Source organism: Camelus bactrianus, chromosome 16 (assembly GCF_048773025.1).
Source record: "Camelus bactrianus isolate YW-2024 breed Bactrian camel chromosome 16, ASM4877302v1, whole genome shotgun sequence".
NCBI classification, from domain to species: domain Eukaryota; kingdom Metazoa; phylum Chordata; class Mammalia; order Artiodactyla; family Camelidae; genus Camelus; species Camelus bactrianus.
This window is the reverse complement of record NC_133554.1, coordinates 48533195-48552013: the sequence shown is the minus strand read 5'-3', so window position 1 is coordinate 48552013 and position 18819 is coordinate 48533195. Positions and strand designations below refer to the sequence as shown.

General features: G+C 45.1%; 1 protein-coding gene across 3 annotated transcripts in view; it reads left to right on the top strand.

The window, feature by feature from the left end:
- Positions 1-18819, top strand: part of PRKCA (protein kinase C alpha) — a 361417-nt gene that overhangs the window by 238532 nt on the left and 104066 nt on the right. For all 3 annotated transcript variants that reach the window (XM_074343523.1, XM_074343521.1, XM_074343522.1), the window contains exon 4: positions 15555-15666. In XM_074343523.1, the coding sequence (XP_074199624.1) occupies positions 15555-15666 (112 nt within the window). The remainder of the gene's footprint in view (positions 1-15554; positions 15667-18819) is intronic.

The following is an 18819-nucleotide window of genomic DNA, read 5'->3' as shown; positions in this document are numbered from 1 at the left end:
CATGGAGTGTCTGAAAATAGCCCAGAAGTTCCATGATGTAGTCCTCCTGCAGCAGAGGGAAAATGAGTCTTTGTCCATTCATCGGCCCAAGGTTAGCTAGCCTCTTTCTTAGTTCTAGCTGTGGCATCTGCTTCTAACCAATATTAACCCCTCATAACCTGTCTGCAGAGGAACTGAAAGTTCCGTTGAGAAAACTCTGGTTGATTTTGCTGTTCATCCTGAAAGAAGGCTCCCTTTTCCCTGAAATTTTGGATTAATCAAACTGTCCCAGGCAATGAAATCTGGGGGGCTACAGGCTTCTGAAACCTCACAGAGCCATCCCAAGAGTTGCCTGAGTGTTGGAGCTCCATGAAATGGCATTTTTTTGATAATAATTTTTCAATTCAGGTGTCTTGAAACATTTCCAGTAGAAACTCATCAGAATCATGATTTTATCCATGGAGGCATTTAAAAATATGATCATTTCTCCTCCAAGGACCTACAAACCCTATCTTCTTCCCATATGCTTAAATATGTACTTGGCTCTAAATTTACTATTGTAAAGCCTGGTGTAATCAATTAAATTATACCACCTGTTTTGACCACTTGAGCTTCGACCAGGAGGTTCCTTTGTTCCATTTAGGAAGTAGAAATCTTTCTGCAACAGAACCAGATTTCTTTACAAAGTCTGTGGCTCTTGGGGTGAGAGTTAAGTGAAAACGTTAAAAATTGATGCTTCATTGATGGAATAGGATACACCTTTCAGGAGGACAGATACCTGTGGTTGATCTGGTGTTTGTACTGGTGTGTTTTCTTAGAAAATATCACAGAAACCTCAGAGAATGGCAAGTGAGGGTACAAACAAATGCCGTCTCCAGCCGCATCTAGGTTCCTCACATGGTCAGGAAAATCTCATTTGAAGCGATGTTTGGGTGTGTCCAAGTAACTTCTGCTCCTCAGCGGTGTTTGCTGCATTAACACTTGGCAGGGATTTGAAACTAAATTCAGTTTCTTTAAAGAAGGGAAAGTTCTTTCAAAACACACTTCCTAACAGTCATAACACTACATCGGCAGCCTGTGTGAATACTGAGTTGCTCATAGTTAATTGCACGCCGTCAAACAATAGCCATCTCCATCTGTAATCCAAGAAACAAGGTTAATAGTAACAGAGGAAAGCTGATTACAAATAGATATGTTTACAACCAAAATGTTAGCCCAGCAGAGCGGATCCAGTGGCCCAGAAGACGGCTCATTTCTTTTGCTCGGTGCTCAAGGACAGAATACAGTGTAACCAAATAATCTTAAAGTGAGTTGTCATAAGACATATGGGGTTGTCTTTCCCGAGGACTGCGGTTTTCATTTTAATGTGGGAAACCGACGTCCCCAGAAAATAAAATGTCAGAGGAACATTTGTCAGGTGATTGGCTCAATAAACTGGAGAACACTGACCTTTCCCAGCAAACTTGATTTGCGAGGAAGTTTAATGCCCAGACTGTAACTATGTTGCATATTCAGCCTTCTCTCTGTTTCCTGAAGGGCAGACGTTAAAACAGTTTTCTTCCCCATCTTATACTAGTGGAAAAGCCTTACCACACCTCATTTATGTGGTAAAAGAAGATTGAAGTGCCCCCTCTTCCCCCCAGAAAACCTATGTCATCACTCTTAGTGGCATAAATTCAGAAATGAAATCAGCTAAAAGTTCTAGAATTTTCCAGAGTCCTAGAATTTTCCTAAACGGGTAACAGTGTGACTATTACTTAATTTTCCATCCTGAAGTATTTGAACTTAGCTAGATCTTTTTGCCTACACTTGAGGTCAGCTTTTTAAGAGACAGATGTATGTCAAAAGGTGCTATGTCTGTTTGGAGACCCTGGAAGGTTCACTTACAAAAGTAGCTTCATTTAAAGGGGTGTTGCCTGTGATATAGTTGGTTGAAGGCCATAGCTCGGGTTAAGTGTCACTGTTGTCACGATCCTCAGAGAACATGTATTGAGCTCCCAGAAAGTATAAGATACACTCTCTGAGCTCAGTTTTTCATCCATTGGGAAGACTATGGGATTCATTCATTCTACAGAGGTTCATAAAGAGTGGGCTTTATGCCAGGCCCTGTTCTGGGTACTAGTGGCCCAGCCATGAACAAGGCAACAAGGAATTTGCATTTTTAAAGAAAAAAAAACAAGTTAAAACTAAATAAGAAAAACAAGTTCTGATTAAGTCATGAGAAGAAATAAATGAAGCTAATGGAATCCAGGGTATCTGGAGGGTTCCTTTAGACAGGAGAGAGAAGGAGAGCCTCTCTGGGCAGGAGGGGAGGTTGAGGGGCTGAGCCCTGAAGGACCAGAAGAGGCATCCATGTGATGAGGATCTGAATGCCTGGCTCTCGGCAGAGGGACAGCAAGTGCAAAGGCCCTGAGATGGAGACAAATAAAGGATGTATTCAGAGAACTGATCAGTGACAACGATCCTTCATAAACATGTAGAAAATGGTAGGCGGGGTGGGTCCAGGCTGTGTAACAAGAGAGGAAAACTGTAGGAGGAGGCAGTCAGGGAGGCCTCAGGGAGGAGGCGGCCTGCAGATGGGCTTTGAGGCATGTGTAGAATCCATGCTTTTCCCAGAGGAGGAGGGAGGCCTGTGAACAAAGACACCAAGGCAAGCTTGGAGGTGGTGTGAGTAGTGGACAGGGAGTCTGTGATGAGAAGGGAGGTGGGACAATTCGATTGTGGCAGGACCACGTAGGCAGTGGGAGCCACCAGGACATCTTGAGCCTGGGAGTGACGTATGGGGGCAGTGAGTCACAACAAGTCATCCAGCTGGGGTGGACCATAGAGTGGGAAGACGGCCACCTGGGGGACTAGCTATGGGGATCGAACGCCTGGCTTAGGGTAGCGAGGAGGGGTTCGCCTGAAAGAGCCAGCTCAAGAGAGGTGCCCAACCCCTGAGCAGTGGGCTAGCTCGTCCAGCTACCTGCAGAGAGTCCGGCGCTCCCTCCCGGGGTCTCTGCCACCGCGGTACTTCTGAGGAGGAGGAGGAAGAAGGAGCGTAGTCTTGAACAGAGTGTCTCTGGGGAGGGGCGTTCTAAATTTGCATCGTCCAACACAGCCCTCCAGCCACCTGTGGCTATTTAAATTTAAGTGAATGAAAAATAAAACAAATTAGAGATTCAGTTTCTCAGTGGAAGTCACTACATTTCAAGTGCTCAACATGCAGCCAGCGGTTACTCTGCTGGACAGGGAGCTAGAAGGCACTTCCACCCCTGCAGATGGTTCCCTTGGACAGCGCCTGGGCTGGAGTCCTCCATTTGTGAGATGAACAAACTCTCCATCTTTCTGGACACCATGAGGAAGCCTCCCGTGGGGTTCCATATCACAAACTGCCTTCCCCGTTGAAATGTCTGTTGGCACAGACCACATCCTCTTAGAATATCAATGACAGTCTTTGTGAAATGACATCGGTTTGGCCGTCAAATGCTGTGCCTTGATCACGGATAATAGAAAAATCGCTTTACAGAAATAACAGAATGTTTGGGCAGCACGTATCACAGAGGCTGAATAAAACTCCAGCCTGACTTCACTTCTTGGGAGTAAGCGGCTGGGCAGGAGAGGGCCACACGCACTCTGAAACACGAGTTCCCCCGCCCAGCAAGGGCAGAGGGATTCCTCTCTGCTCTCACGGTGACGGCTTTGAAAACCCTTCTGACTTGCCATCCCTCGATGTCATTCTGTTCCCCTCTAGTGGAATTCGAGGGTATCTGTCTATCTATTCCAGCTTGGACACACGTGCGGTGGTAGAGACACTAAGGATGGAAGGTGCCAGTGTCATTTATTTCTACTTCAGGATAGGCTGCGACTTTAAGTTTTATCTTTTTTCCTGTCATCGGGGGAAAACAGCCTTCTGCCCCACATCCATTTGAGTTACTTGGGGGGAAAAAAAAATTGGGGTGTCTGTACTATGTATCAACTTCATCCTGATACCAGAATAAGCTTACTTGGCCAACTGATGTCCTGTTTGTTTGTTTGTTTGGGGAGGGGGAGGTAATTAGGTTTCTTTATTTACTTATTTATTTTGACTGAGGGACTGGGGATTGAACCCGGGACCTCGTGCACGCTAAGCACGTGCTCTACCACTGAGCTCTACCCTCCCCCCCATTTATGTCTCTGTCTGCTTTTGGTTCAGTATCGAGCACACAGTCAGATCTGTCTGTTGCATCAAAAGCCTGTGTTGAAATCCTGATGTTTACCACTTACTAGCCATGGATCTCGCTTCAATCATTTCCCTTCCTGAGCCTCAGTTTCTTCATCTCTAAACTGGGAACCGTCCCCCTTTGACCCTACATGGCCATATCACAAAATAAAAGGAAATCATAAGCTGGATTCTGTACATTTATCCGGCCTCACCCCCATTTCCCTCACAGTATCCTGTTAGAAAGGATGGATAAACTGGTAAACTGGAAATCCATTTCCCAACCCTCTGCATACAGGTAGAGCTTGGGGGCGAGGACGGTGGCGTCTGGGGCTGCCTTTAAATTGGTCACAGCAGACCACAGGCTGCCATCTGCTTGTGGTATATTTCCCCTTTTCTTTTAAATGTGAACTTTTTCTAGCCAGTTAACAGGGGGAGGGGAAAACTTTTAGAATACTGGCAATCCTAGTGTTCCTGCATCCTCAGATGAAAAGAACATCACTAGGAGATACCTGCGCAGGTGCGTCCAAATACCGCGCCCCCTCCCCCTTCTCCTTGTTGCTGCTCCATCTCACAGCCTCTCTCTGCAGAGGGGGAGACGTAAGCACTGAGGGCTAAACGTTGGTCAGGGAAAACCCACGCTGAATTTCTGCCTTACTTGCAACACTTAGAACTGATTGCTGTGAGTAGAAATATTAGCCTGTTCCCAGTGAAATTTTTGTTAGGTATTTGTTTCATTTAAATAACAAACAAACAAACAAATCAAATATGCATCATAGGTTTCTGCTGCTTTGAGGGCAAACTTCAAACATGCCCGTGGTTTAAGACATGGGAATGGAGGTCTGCGATGCCGTCCTGGGCAATATGTGAACAAGCACTATTTTGTGATTATTCTAGGAGGCATTGCTTGGGATGCACTTAAAGTCACAGTTGGAGGAAAGTGCATTAGTGTTGCCTCCTATTGTTTAAAAGGAGAGCGAGAGAGAAAGGAATGCCTCTCCTGGACACCTGGGCATGCTTTAGAACCGGCAGCACACAGCAGCCAAATGCAGAGATGCTTGGACAGAAATGAGGACGGGCTGTGCAGGATTTGATGCAAAAGATCTATACAGCTGCACCTGTGAGAGCGCTTTTCCTGAGTGAAGGTCAGGGTGAAGGTCAGGGTGGCAGAGCCACCCCGTCACATCTGTAAAACTGAACCCAGAGCATCAGTGTAAAACTAAGTGCCAGAGACTTAGACTAGCAGGCTGGAAATTGAGGTTTTATTTTATTTTTTTTTTTGAATTTGTAATGTGTTCTGCTGCTTTCTGGATTTAGGCCAGCCATGCTTAACTGACAAGTCATTGGAGATTTACTATCCCCCCAAACGATTGGACCATCACTGTTTGTCAGTTCCCAGTTTTAGAAGAGGAACGAAAGGATCTCAACAGGAGGAACATCCTTGAGGAGAGAGGAGCTGCAGTTGGAGGCAAGAACATGTCAACCATCATTCTGTGGAAACTCTCAGCCATCACTGAGCAAATGGGGAAATCCTAACTCAAGGACAAATGCCTGCGCCTAACAAAAATCAAGTAAAAAGCAATAATCACATGCCACTTTTTAGCCCAGACAGAAAACTGGGTACTTGCAAGCTTGTCTAGAAGGTTCAGCAACCATCCAGCACAACCAGAATGTCTTGATCAAAAACAGACCCCCACTTATAATGGGTGGGATAGCTTTTAAATTTAATATTTCATGTTCATCCCTTTGGCCCAAGATTTCCACTTCTGGCTTTTGTCCTCCGAGAAGCTGATAAGACACTTGCACCGTGTGTGTTCGCAGATGCTTGTGGTAATGCTATTTGTAATAGTGAAATTGGAAGTAACCTAAGTGTCCAGGAGTTGGGGATTGGTTAAATCAAATATGGTACAGCTGTATGATGAATTGTCATACAGCATAATATGGTTCTGCTTTATATTAAGTGCCATGGAACGATGTTTGAGATGAATTGTTAGCTTTAAAAAAAGTAAAACAAAAATGGCAGACCAAGTCTGCTTAGTATGATTCCTAAGAAAACACACATACGCATATCTTTCTTGAACTAAACATACCAAAATATTTATGGGTGTATATTTTTTCTTTCTACTTCCTATTTTGTAACGTTATTATAACAAATATGATTTTATCTACATAAATGAATACTTGAATAACTACTGAAATCTATTTAACTATCCATTAATATCAAGTGATTAAAATAATTAATATTTTACCATAAGTTGCACATTAAAAAAAAATAAGGCTATAGCCCCAGAGGTCGTTGAACATCAGGAAATAAATATCTCACATAGCTAGGAGACGATTGCCTTTAGGGAAATATTTATTGGGAGTAATAAGCAATCTGGACAAGGAATCAGCCACCTAAAGAAAGGATCCTGCCCTCCTTGGACTTTGCAGTCACAAAAGAGACAGGAACACACCTTCTGCCTCTTCTGCTGAACAAATACCAGCTGCGTGGGAATCTCAAAACATTGTAGGGAGGGGGGCATAAAAATCAGCCTTCTTGCAAATAAGGTTATATTTTTTCAAGTCTATGACAAAAATAAGGGTAGCATTTCGGGCACATTGTCTACCTCGGTCAAATAGTTGGCTTCAGAGTTGTCCCACCCCATCTCAGAACGTCAGCCAGTGTTCCTCACGTGGCCGACAACCCAATTCTGTCTTTACTAAAGGAAACAAAGATGATGAAAGCTTGGCGACACTTGAATAAATACATTTCCATTTATCTCTGACTTGTTCTTAGATCGTCGTATAAACTTGGCCATGAATTTTTAGGAGACAGATAACTGTTCAAAGCTGGCAAGGGTTCACATAATTAAGATGCTCCTTGTGTTCCTGTTTTGTTTTCCTTTCAAACTATGGCATTGGAGCTAAGCAAGTCTTTCATTAGCATAAGTATTGTTTGATGCTTTAAAAAATGCTATAAAAGTGTATCTATTAGAGAACAGAGCGGTGGTTGCCAGAGGCTAAGGATGGGGGGAGGGTATGTCTACAGAGGGGCAGGTAGTACAGGGGAGCTTCTCTGTGGTGATGGAGCACTTCTGTGCTGTGGCTGTGAATGTGGTAAATTTCACAGAACCATACACACGGACACACACCATGAGTGCAGGTAAAAACTGGTGAGATGCACATAACAGCATTGTACCAATGTCACTTCTGGATTTTGATCATGTACTATGGTTTTGTAAGGTGTTCTCATCGAAGGGAAGCTGAGTGAAGGGTTCCCTGGGAACTCTCTGCACTATTTTTACGACTTGTGAGTCTAAAAGTATTTAAAAATAAAAACTTAAAGCGAAAAAAATAGGACATTCTTTTAAGCCTGAGATTTTCCTCGGAAGATTGTCATCTGCCAGGTTGATTATAAATCTGGTTAATTAGCTCACCTAATTGAAAGGACAAAGAAACATCATGTTTAGATGATTTTTTTTTTTTTCCCCTGAGAAGAGTCAGGATGACTTTAGGAAAAGGAAAAATAATGGTAGATCCTTGAAAGAGAAATCCAAGAACTCCTAGGTGTATGATATAGATAAAGAAAGAAAGGAACATCTGTGGAAGACTGTGTTATTGGTCCCCACCATTTGCCCTGTCACCTGGAAGAGGATGGAAGATCCCAGTCATTGCCAGCTGGCAACTTCCCCAGAGGACAAGCATCTCCACCCCGTGTGGGGCTTGCTTTCAAAGATGGTGTAATTGATAAGATGGCGGCTTGTCCATCTTGAGATGATGACAATATATGAAATGTATTAGAGTAGGGAGATGTTGGTTATAGTAGAGCTTTTAATTAAGATTTCAGCTTATTGATGGCTGGTGGTACCAGATATCTGCACAGTGATGTCAGCAGATGCTAGAGAAGCTAAAAACAAAGCCGTTTGATCACCAGGTGTAACAGTTATGCCCCAAATTCCTTCCACGCGTGTAGACTCTCCCACTAATGGCATCTCGTCAGCCAGGTGGAATGTAACCAAATAGATTCAGCAGGGATTCATGGCAATTTGGATTACGTAGATAATGTATGAATTCATTTTTTAAAACTTAAATCTTTTAGATCACGTTTAAATTCTCCTCTCTCTCACTGTTATCTCTGAAGCGACTGTGTCCCCCCACGTTCCCGGAGGCAGTTAACTTATAGCTGTATCTGGAGGAAAGCTGTTTTATTGTTCTCTATCTGGGGGTTATTTTTTAATCTGTTTTTTACGTAAATGTCATTATATTTTATGTTTCCTTCTGTGGCTTGCTCTTTTCATTAGACAATATATCTTGGAGATCTGTCCGTGTTGTTACAAAAAGACCTAGCTCATTTGATTTAACTGCTACAGAGTATTCCATAATATAAGTAAATTATGGTGTATTTAGCCTTGCTGGTAGAGATTTATATAGGGGAAAGAAAAAGTCTGTCGCTTCACATTTAATGATTACAGCATCTTGTGTAGCTGGGCAAAGGATCTGTAAGAATCTTTCTACCAGCAAAGTTTGATTTGACAAGTTAGTCCAGCTGTAAAGGTAAACGTTACTCATCAGAATAAAATGGGGTTACATTAAGATCAGAGATTAACTGTCACCAGAAATGGAAGTTCCTGAGTTCTTTTTTACAACAACGTTCAGCAAGACTGGCATAATCGAAGGCAGAGCCCACTTGGTCAGGCTGAGTCTGAAGGCTGAGAAGGGCTGTCGGAGGCTAGCTCCCCCGACACACGGTGTCCAGTGTAATAATTATAATCCTACCCAAGTTACATAAAATAGCCCTCACCAGACAATCTGGCTCTGGTCATAACTCTCATGTTAACAAAAAGTTTTAAATAGGATTTTTTTTTTAAATCATGGAGTTAAAAAAAAAACTGCTCCCTAAGAAATTTAAGATCACAGAAATGATGCCAGCTTCCCCCTCGGAGCAATGTCTTTGGTGTTGCTTGTGCAGTCAGCAGGTGGGTGACATTTAGACCAAGGCTTGGCGTACAAGTAGAACTCGTGAGAACACATCAGATGGTGAAAGCAGGGATCCTTCCTTGGTGCCGAGAGGGAGCAGCTGAAGGAGCCGCAGTGCTCTGTGCGACTGAGGAGGTCAGGTCACACCCCAGGGCTTCACCTAAAAGCGGTCTTTCCCGGAAACTCCCAAAGGCTGAACTCCAGCCCTCAGTGGCGGCTGTTTCGGTCCTTTACGAGAAACCCGTGGGGCATTTCAGAGACAGTCAGGTATGGGGGGAAATTCAAGCCTCTAGCCAAAGACTGGCGTTATTTTACTCATCAGATTAAAAGGGCATTTGAAGCGATTTTGATTCCAGTATCGACGTCCTCGTCGAGAAGCATCATTGATCGCCTGCCTCCTGGTGTTGGGGGAGCTCTAACTCCTGTAGAGCTTTCACGTCGCCCTCTGCTAGGTGAGTCTCCAGCCCTGAAGACCCAACCTTAACACTCTCCTGGAATACGCCTCCTGGATGGCTGTAGATAATACCAGAAGACATCTAGGAAATGCAGAGCCCAGTCAGCACCAGAGTATCCTGCACCGAAGATCCGTGGGTTTGCATTTAGCACGTTACAGAGTGATGGTGATGCTGATGGTGACGATGGTGAAAGACTTTGAGACGTCCTGGTAGAAATGCTGAGAGATGTTTCCAGTTAAGTTGTTACGTTATAAAATTAAGCTAGGCAGAACAGGCCAGCCGAGGCGCTCAGGAGAACTTGAAATTTTCATTGGTTATTTTTTCTCCTAAGAGGTCTAGATTTAGATTTGTGGGTTAGACTTCATTTGTGCCTCTAAAAATCGGTTTCATCAAAAACTTCTTTTCTTCCCCCAGCCGTGGGTACAACAGAAGCGTCTGAGCTGAGTGTTTCCCGCTTGCATGATAGTATAATGTCAGGCTTGTGACATGTGACAGCAGGTTTCATACTCCACTTAATGAGCATTGCCAGCGCCTGGAGAAGTAGAACGTGAGGTTTGCATGCGTTGCACTAAATGAGAGACTGTTACTAACTTGGTCATAGTGAAGATTTGGTGTATACCAGCCAGACACGTCTTTGGAGCACTTGTTCAGCCAGACTTACCATACCTTCTATGGGGGAGGACCATCCAGAATCCTCAGATGGACAGAGATGAAAGTATACTCTGTTAAAGATTTGGAAGTTCCTTTCGTGCACGGGTATTGAGGGCTCACTGTGTGTGAGACACAGTGACTTCAGAGGATGCAAAGACAGATTTCTGCATCCAGGGGCATTATAGTCCCAGAGGAATGTGTTGTGTTTCTTTTCCCTTTTTGCTTTGGTTTCCAGGAAGCCCAGAGATAATGCTGATGCTTGCAATTTAATTGCCAACCTTGGTTCCGGTCCAGTTGCAAATTCAGCAGTGTGCTTTAGCACGTCTCTTTTAGACGTCAGTGTCTGTCCTCCAGGCGGGGTGGGGGTGTGATAAATGATGAGAAAATGAAGGAGGAGGTGGACAGAGCAATAACTGTCATAAGTAGCAGAATGCATAGGTGGCCTGTAAAGGAAATAAAATGCTCCAGAAGGTTAAAGGAGAGAAGAAAAGTGTGTCTGGTCCTGACATCTGGAGTGGCTTCCTGGGAGAGGAAGCAGCCTTCTTTTTTGCCTTTTCAGATGTTTCAGCAGATGGGGCCTTGGCATAAGATGATTAGACCAGGTGGAGGGAAAACACAATGAGAGAAGCCGGGGTGCTACCTGGGGATCACCCAAGTGAAGGACTGGAGGTCAGGGTTTATAGATGAAAGAATGACTCCTAAGGCCCCATCCATCAAACAGTGCCTCTCACAACCTGAGGACAAGTGGCACATGGACACTTAAGACTCAGCTCCTCTCTGCACACTTCCTTGGCCACACAGAGCCTCCTGGGGACACCACAGCACTCACTGTGTGACTCAGTCAGAACACCTACGGTGGAGCTGGTGGGGCACAGCTCCTGCCTTGAGGTCTTTCCTTCCGGGTTGTGAGCATCACCTGGGAAGCCCATCGCTGACACACCTTTCACTGCCCCGTGACCGGGGGCTGGCACCGCACTCTGAGCGAGCCCTCAGTCAGCCTGTGCCTCAAAATGCTTTTGTGTTGGAAAACTGATCAGAAAAATGTTAGAAACAGCATGTGCTCCCTGTACTTAGAGAATAGCATTCCGATTCTGCTTTTCAAATAAATCTTTAGACTCGTCCTCCCACAACCCCATCCCCTGAGATCCAGTGGTTTATATATTTGATGAACCAACAACAGATGCTCCTTTGATGGTGTTCTACTTGAGTTCATGGTATTTACCCAGCAAATATTACCCTATTTCCTATTCAGCAAACAGTGTATTTAATTCATAAGTGTGCAGTAAAAATACATGCATGGGAATTATGCACAGAAGATCTGGAGAAATGCTAAAAAGGTCTTTTGTTTCCGTTAATGTGACTGCAGCAGTGTCCACGTCCTGGTTTTGCTCGTGTCCCGTGGTCATGTAAGATGTTATCGCTGGGGGGAGCGGGGTGAAGGGTGTGTGGGAACAGTCTGTACTATTTTTGCAGATTCCTGTGAGCCTTCAATTATTTCAAAATAAAAAATTAAAAGTTTTTTTTTTTTTTTAAGTAAGACAGAAGCAAAGCGATCATGTAGGGTAGTCACGTTTGCGTTTGTCTCTTAGCGGTGGCCTGCCTCTCCCATCCTCAGCAGCCCGCGGGCACCTCCCAGAACTGGGGGACTCTGTCAAATCCCACATCAAAGACGCTGATCCAGGATCCAACACCCTCAGGTTCCCGATGAAGAACTCAAGGCCCAAAGAAGTAAAATGCACCACTAGTTACTGGCTATTGATGGAAACTCAGAGAGCTGGAAAGGGTTTTTTTGTTTGTTTTTAACAGTTGCTCTCCGCACATCACCAGAAGTCACAGCTCTTCAGCTCACTGTGATTTCTTTTGTCAGACGGGGTAAGGTGCATCAGACGGGAAAGAGCATCTGCGCTTCTGAGGCTTGTTTCTGTGGGGCGAGAGTTGGACGGGTCCCCAGCGTCGAGACACTGCACGGGCGGGCTGGGTTGCCAGGTGGTTTCACAGCTTACAGCTCGGCATGGACATTGCCCTGCAAGGCCGGCCTGGGGCAGAGGGCAGGAACTCAGAACCGCAGAGGAAGCCCTGGGCCTGCTGGCCGACTTGGCCGCAGGTCGAGGCACCTGTGATCGCTGGAGTCAATTAGCTTTCTTGTTCCTTCCCATTCAAGCCCAGGTCACTGAGGTATTATTGGGAAATCTTGGACACGTTGGAGTTCATTACAATTATATCATTGTTGGAATTAATCTTCTCTTGTGTTCGTCCAGGGATTTTTCAGTTTGCAAAGCCCTTTCTCCTATGTTCCCAAGCCTCACCCCCAGGCTATGACATAGACAGACTGGTTTTATTTCTGCTTCTTAAATAAATGACATGACTATTCCAAGGCTGCTGAGTTTGTATCAAGGCTGGAGTCAGAACACAGGTCTCCAGAATCCTGGGAAGGTGTTCTGTTTATAGGCGAGGTCTTGGTTCTCATAAAGCACCTGCACACAGTGATGATCGAGGAGCAGGCGGTGGTGTTCTGGTTGTGACTGTCATCACTGTCATCACAGGCACCAGCCTTGGCCACTCATGGGATGTCGAGGGGATGAGGACTCCAAGGCTGGGTCATTCTCCAGCCTTGTGCAGGAGGCAGAAGCCATGGTTTCCTCTCTTCCGGTGCCCCCAGCCGGTTGGAGCCTGAAGATGCCAGATGAGGGTTGGATGAGCAAGCCTTAGATTTCCCTGAAAAGTGAAACAAGTTACCCGTGTGCCACGTCAACAGAGATCAATGTGACAGGCAACTGGCAGGACGGCTGCCCCGGAGCTGCCGTGCGCCCAGGCTCCGCAGGGCCTCATGTGCGCTGCCACATTGTATTTATCTAGTGCTGGTTGCTGACGTGCCCTCCTCCTGCGGGGAACACCGGCTGTGTCCTTTCCCCAAGCATCCTGTTTGTCCTCCACGCGGTAGGGTACAACCTTTACTATCCGCGTGGGAACTTCTAATTGATACTGACACTGGCCTGCACTTTTGACATTTTGCCCAACGTCCTGCGATACTGGGCAGATCGGTGCACTGCTTGAGTGGTGGAAGGCCCAGCCCATTCTCCAGACCACGCTCACAGCCGCTACTGGCTAGGAAGAGGCACCTCGCAGGGAAGGTGCTGATTTTTCACACCTGAGAGACATTTCAAAAGTAAACACGTGACCCGCCCGGAGAACACTGTTAATCATTTACACCCGGGCGCACCTGGCACTTACTCTGTCTTTGTTGAGGAACCTTCTAAAGCAGCGGCTCTCCGCCCTTCACGGACCTGCCAACCTCAGGATCACCTGCGGGGCATGTTGAAACACGCACCTTGGGGCCTCATCGGCAGAGTTTGATTCACTTGGTCTGGGGAGGGGCTAAATAATTTCCTTTCTAACAAGTTTCAGGTGATGCTGGTGCTATGTAGGGACCAAACTTTGAAAACCATGGTCCTAAAGCAGAGATTAGCAGACTTTTTCTGTAAAGGCCAGTTAGTAAGTATTTTAGACAATGTGGGCCACATTGGCTCTGTCTAGACTACTCTGCCATTGTAGCCACAGAAAATGTCAGTGAATGAGTGTGGCTGTGTTCCAATAAAGCTTTATTTACAAAGCAGGTGGTGGTCTCATTTTCCCCAAAAATCTGTGTTACAAAATATCCAAATTTTTAAAAAGATGTTGGGAGCCAGGGCCTCATTCTGAGTGGAATTCTGAAAGCTCTCATGGGGGAATCACTGTTACAGTCTCAGAGGTTGGTCAGATCCCATCTCTGAAATTCACCAGCCAGGCGACTTTGCAGATCAGTAACACCTCTGTAGAATGAGGGTGATAATTATACAGTGAAAAATCAGAGGAGATGCTAACAGGTATCAAGGTGACATGAGTGTCTGATTCACTATCCTTTATATGATTCTGCATGATTGAAATGTTTCAGAATTCTAAAATTTCTGTCTTTAAAAAAGTTGTCACAATAATTCATTGGTGTATGTGTTCCAAAGTCAGCTAGAAGGTCAGTTGGCTTATGAAGTCAAAGTCACCTTTGGGATTGCCGCCAGTCACCAGCACCTACGTAGAAAGTCAGAAGCTGAGAGTACCTTTCTTTGAGTGTCTTTGCATCTGAGAAACCCTAAAGGATACCTCAAGCTTACCTTGTCTACAGTGGAGCCTTCCTGCCATCTCCCTTCAGTCAGTGGCAACAGCTCAGGCCACAAGAATGATGTGGGAGGAGGAATTTAATGAGGACGGGTCCTGAGAGGGGCATGTCGACTGTGAAATTGTTTCATAGCTCAAATAGGATAACATTTTTGAGCTCCACCCTCTACTTCTACGTGTTAAGAAACAGGAGTGCAAAGAGCGAAGGAGCTTACTGCTTTCCATGGATTTACCCTTCCCAGCACCTTCCTAAGATCGACTTGTTTTGTCTTTAGAACAGCCACGTTAAGACAAGTACTGTTAATTTCCCACTTTATAGGTGATGCAGGAAGGAGAAGTGATGTGTCCAAGGTCATGCTTCTGGGAAGTAACAGAGCTGGGGATTTGAATGCGGGCAGTCTGTTCTTTAATCATTCCAGTATGCTGTGTGTAATTTTGTCTTCCTTATCTATAATCTGTCTGTGGATTGAGGAACAAAAACACTGCCTGAAAAAAAGGCTGCCTGGTTGAACCTTCGGTAATTTGTAAGGCACGCTGGAGAAGATAAAGAAATTGCAGCAGGGGGCTGTGGGCGGGGTCCTTTCAGGGCATTTCCAGTCTTCATCGGATTCTGCTGGACTTTCCCCATGCCGGTGCATATAGTGCTTTGGGAATTAGTGCAGAAGCAGAGAGATGTCCCGGTTGGTTTGGGTGCATATCTGGTCTTATATTTCTGGAAACCTCACCCAAAAGGAAATGGCCCAGACTCTGTTGAGTGGATCCAGGGTCATCCAGTTCATCTTCACAAACGCACCCTGGTTCTGTGCCTTCTCTGCCGCAGCCTGCACTGAACACTGGGGATACGGCAGTACCGGGGCGTCCAAAACAGTGTGCTCGCCCTCCCGCACTTTGACACTAGTCCAGAAGCAATAGCTTTGCTAGAAACCCTGATTTGTGCAAATTACACCCTGGAAGGAGCGGAAATGCGGCTATCTGGTACGTGGCTCAGAATGGGCACCCTATTAAAATGTGATGTGGCAGAGTTGCCGCCACTCACTGTCCGACCCCAGAGAATGGTGCACAGTCTGGCATCACTGAACCCTGACGTGAAATGGGGTGGGGGGAGGGGCCTGAGCGTGGCTTAGTCCAAAAGTGTGGTCCTTTCACGACCAGAGTGAGCGGTGTGCTTCTTCTCCCCGCAGGACCCCAGGAGCAAGCACAAATTTAAGATCCACACTTACGGAAGCCCCACCTTCTGTGATCACTGCGGGTCACTGCTGTATGGACTTATCCATCAGGGGATGAAATGCGACAGTAAGTAAGTTTTCTTTTCTGGTAGATGGCGAGGCTCTGTAGGGTTGACAGAACACTTAAGGTTTAGTAACTTTTCAGCACCAGCTCATCAGTAGAATACGTTCAGATACATATGCAACGGGAAAAGCGTAGAATCTCTCCACTGTCGAGGTTGTGGCCTCTTAAATGACTCAATTGCCTCGTTATGAACCCCGAAAAAGCACTCGATTTAATGAAGTTGGTGTTGTCACAGTTATTTGTGGTAGAAATCTTCCATCACTATAAAATGCAGGCTTATCAAACCCCAAAGCAAATGCCAAGTGTTCAAAGAAGCCTCCCCACCTCCGGATTCCACATTTGGTTAAGCTTCCAAATAAACTGAGCATCCACAGTCATTATCTTCCTGTGTCTCTAATTAGTGGGTGGACTGTGGAAAAATCCAGCAGGCTCTCCTTAAAACTTAAACCACAATGAAAATTAAAAGCCAGGAGGGCGTCTTACTTAAAGTTCACTGGCCCTGCGTGTTTACGGACAGATCAGATGTCTGTCGGTCCAGCTAGAGATGAACTCCCTGAAGACCACTAGTGAGGAAGACCTCGGGGCCCTTCCATCCGCCTTTTTTGTTCTGTATGTTTCTCCACCCGATGCCGGGAGGAAAGAAAAACATCTGTGGAAACTCTTTGCTTTGATTATTCTTATGTAATAAGATTTCCTCAGGCCATTTATTTCTTTCAATAAAATTTAATTTTTAGGACATGAAAAGGTAATGACTGAGCCTGTTTTTCTAGTAACAGGGAAATGTTATGGAAATATCAGCATATTGTCATTCATTCACGATGTTTTTACAGCCGAAAGCCTTTATGTGTGTCCTGACCTAAAGACATGCATACGTGGCCATCCCTTGGTATCCACGGGGGATTGGTTTCAGGACCCTCCTCAGACACCTTAATCTGCAGAAGTTCAAGCCCCGTAATCGGCCCTCCGGATATGGGGGACCAACTGTGTATTTATTGGAAAAAAAAATCCGTGTATAAGTGGACCTACACACTTACCACCCTGTGTTGTTCAAGGGTCATCTGTACATAAAAATCAAGATATATGCACTTTGTGGAGTAGGTGGGTAATTTCTCACAACACAGGGCTGATTCACCTTACAGAGCTGCAGAATTTAATACCCTAAGGAAACCTTTGTGGCCATCAAAGCCAGTGGCTTCCTGTGTTTCAAGACACCCGTGGGATTCCCAAGATAGAGTTTTCAGGGATTCTGCCAGTGTGGCTTCTAAGTGCATTTGTAAATACACTTTCAATTATTTAAAAACTTAGAGGAAGAATGAATCCTCAGGTGTGTTACACACTTGACCTTGACAAGTTGAAGGTGACCTTGGAGACTTGATGTTGGCAGCCTCATGCAGGGGGCAGGACAGGCCAACAGGTTTTTCCTGCTGCGTCCACTTAGCTGAAGAGCTGACCAGGATGCCCTTAATCAACTATTCGCATATCTTTTCTGTATGAATTAGCAACTGAGCTTTTACCTAACGTCACCAACAGCTGGTTTTAAAAGTTTTGGATCAGAAGGATTTGTTGGTTATCCAGGGACGTCTTTAGAGTAAGTCAATGTATAGCTTTGAATTTATTAACTAAGTGTATGCTAATAATATGTCACTCATCTGGTTTATATGTGAGGATTGTGCTTAAGGTTTTGATTATAAAATGGGTTCTGTTACTAAATATTTTGAAAACCACTGACCTCAACCAGTGTGTTTTGTTTTAAACGTTTTTTTCCTTGCAGTCCTAGTGTTTGGGGGGCTGCTCCCTGGGCTCCTTCCTGGAAGAGGAGAACAAGCAGGTGGATGCCAGGACCCAGACCTCCGCCCCTAATTTCTGCAGAGAAGAAATCTCTTCCCGTGCCCTTGCACGTTATAGGCTTTTAATACTATAGATATTTCCTCTTGGTGGAAAGAAAGCGAGCAACCACTGGTGTAGCCCCGCCACTCAGTTTGCAGAGTAGGAAATAGAATCAGAGAGCAAATGAGCTTCCCAAGAGGTACAAGCCGCTAATGGTAGAGCCAAGATAGGAATACAACCCCGGGCCCTCGAGCCTCCGATGCCCCCGCAACTCCCACCCCCACCCCACCCCCCGTTGTCTGTGTATCCTTTCCAGAGGCTCTGGCGTTTCTCTCCTTTAAGTTGCCCGTTCTGCCCAGAAGATGGAATTTGATCAACACAAGTCATCACACAGCTTTTTAAGAGCCTTGGTATTGGCTGAATCCAAGGGATGTGATTTTGAACGGTTACCTTTGGGAACAGAATCCACTTTTGTGAATCAGCTGATTGGTCTTCCCTCATTGTGTCCATTTTCCTGGTTGAGTCATAGCAGATACCTGTTATTCACAACGCCTCTTGCAAGTAACCTCACCGTGTTAACATTAAACACTCAAAATGAAGCGGGCATGAAGACTCCACCTTAAAGGTCACAGAAGAGCCTTGTAGCGAAGATGTGTGAGGGTTCCAGTGGCCACTCCTCCTTCTGGAAGCCAGAAAGGACAAGGACATTAGAGCTGGAACACCTCCACGGAGTCTTATGTTTGTCTTCAGCACACAGGATTCTTTTCAGGGTTTCTTTGGTTCATTGCAATAAGGCTGATCTTTTTTTTTTTTTTAAAACCCTCTCCCGTCTCACCCACGGAATGTCAGCTGTAAGGAATGGCTTATCATGCAAGGCATGTATTTGTTTTACTTGAAATAATATTTAAATATTTGAAGACCTGTTTCAAATATCAAACACTCGTTCTTTTAGAAACAACAACAGCAGCAAAGGCAATCTACTTAAGCCTTCTTGGAAATGCAGAATTAGCCGAGGAAAGGAAAATTTCATAAATTTCTATACTCAACCCGCAGATTCTCTTTCTGAGTGGTGAGCTCAGAAAGGCATAAATCTTTGGCAAAAAAAAAAGAAAAGAAATCCTCTGTTTAAAATTTGCATAGTATTCGCCTCTGTGTACATAAAATATTAACTCTTCTGCCCTTTGTGCGCCTTTACCTGTGTGAATTTTATACAATGTGAAATATTTGAGGCATTCACAGAAGACCAGGCAGGGGGTGTATTTTGCTTCGGTGAAGACTGGACAAATATGGTAATGGTATTTAAAGGAAATTGTCACTCACACGAAGCCT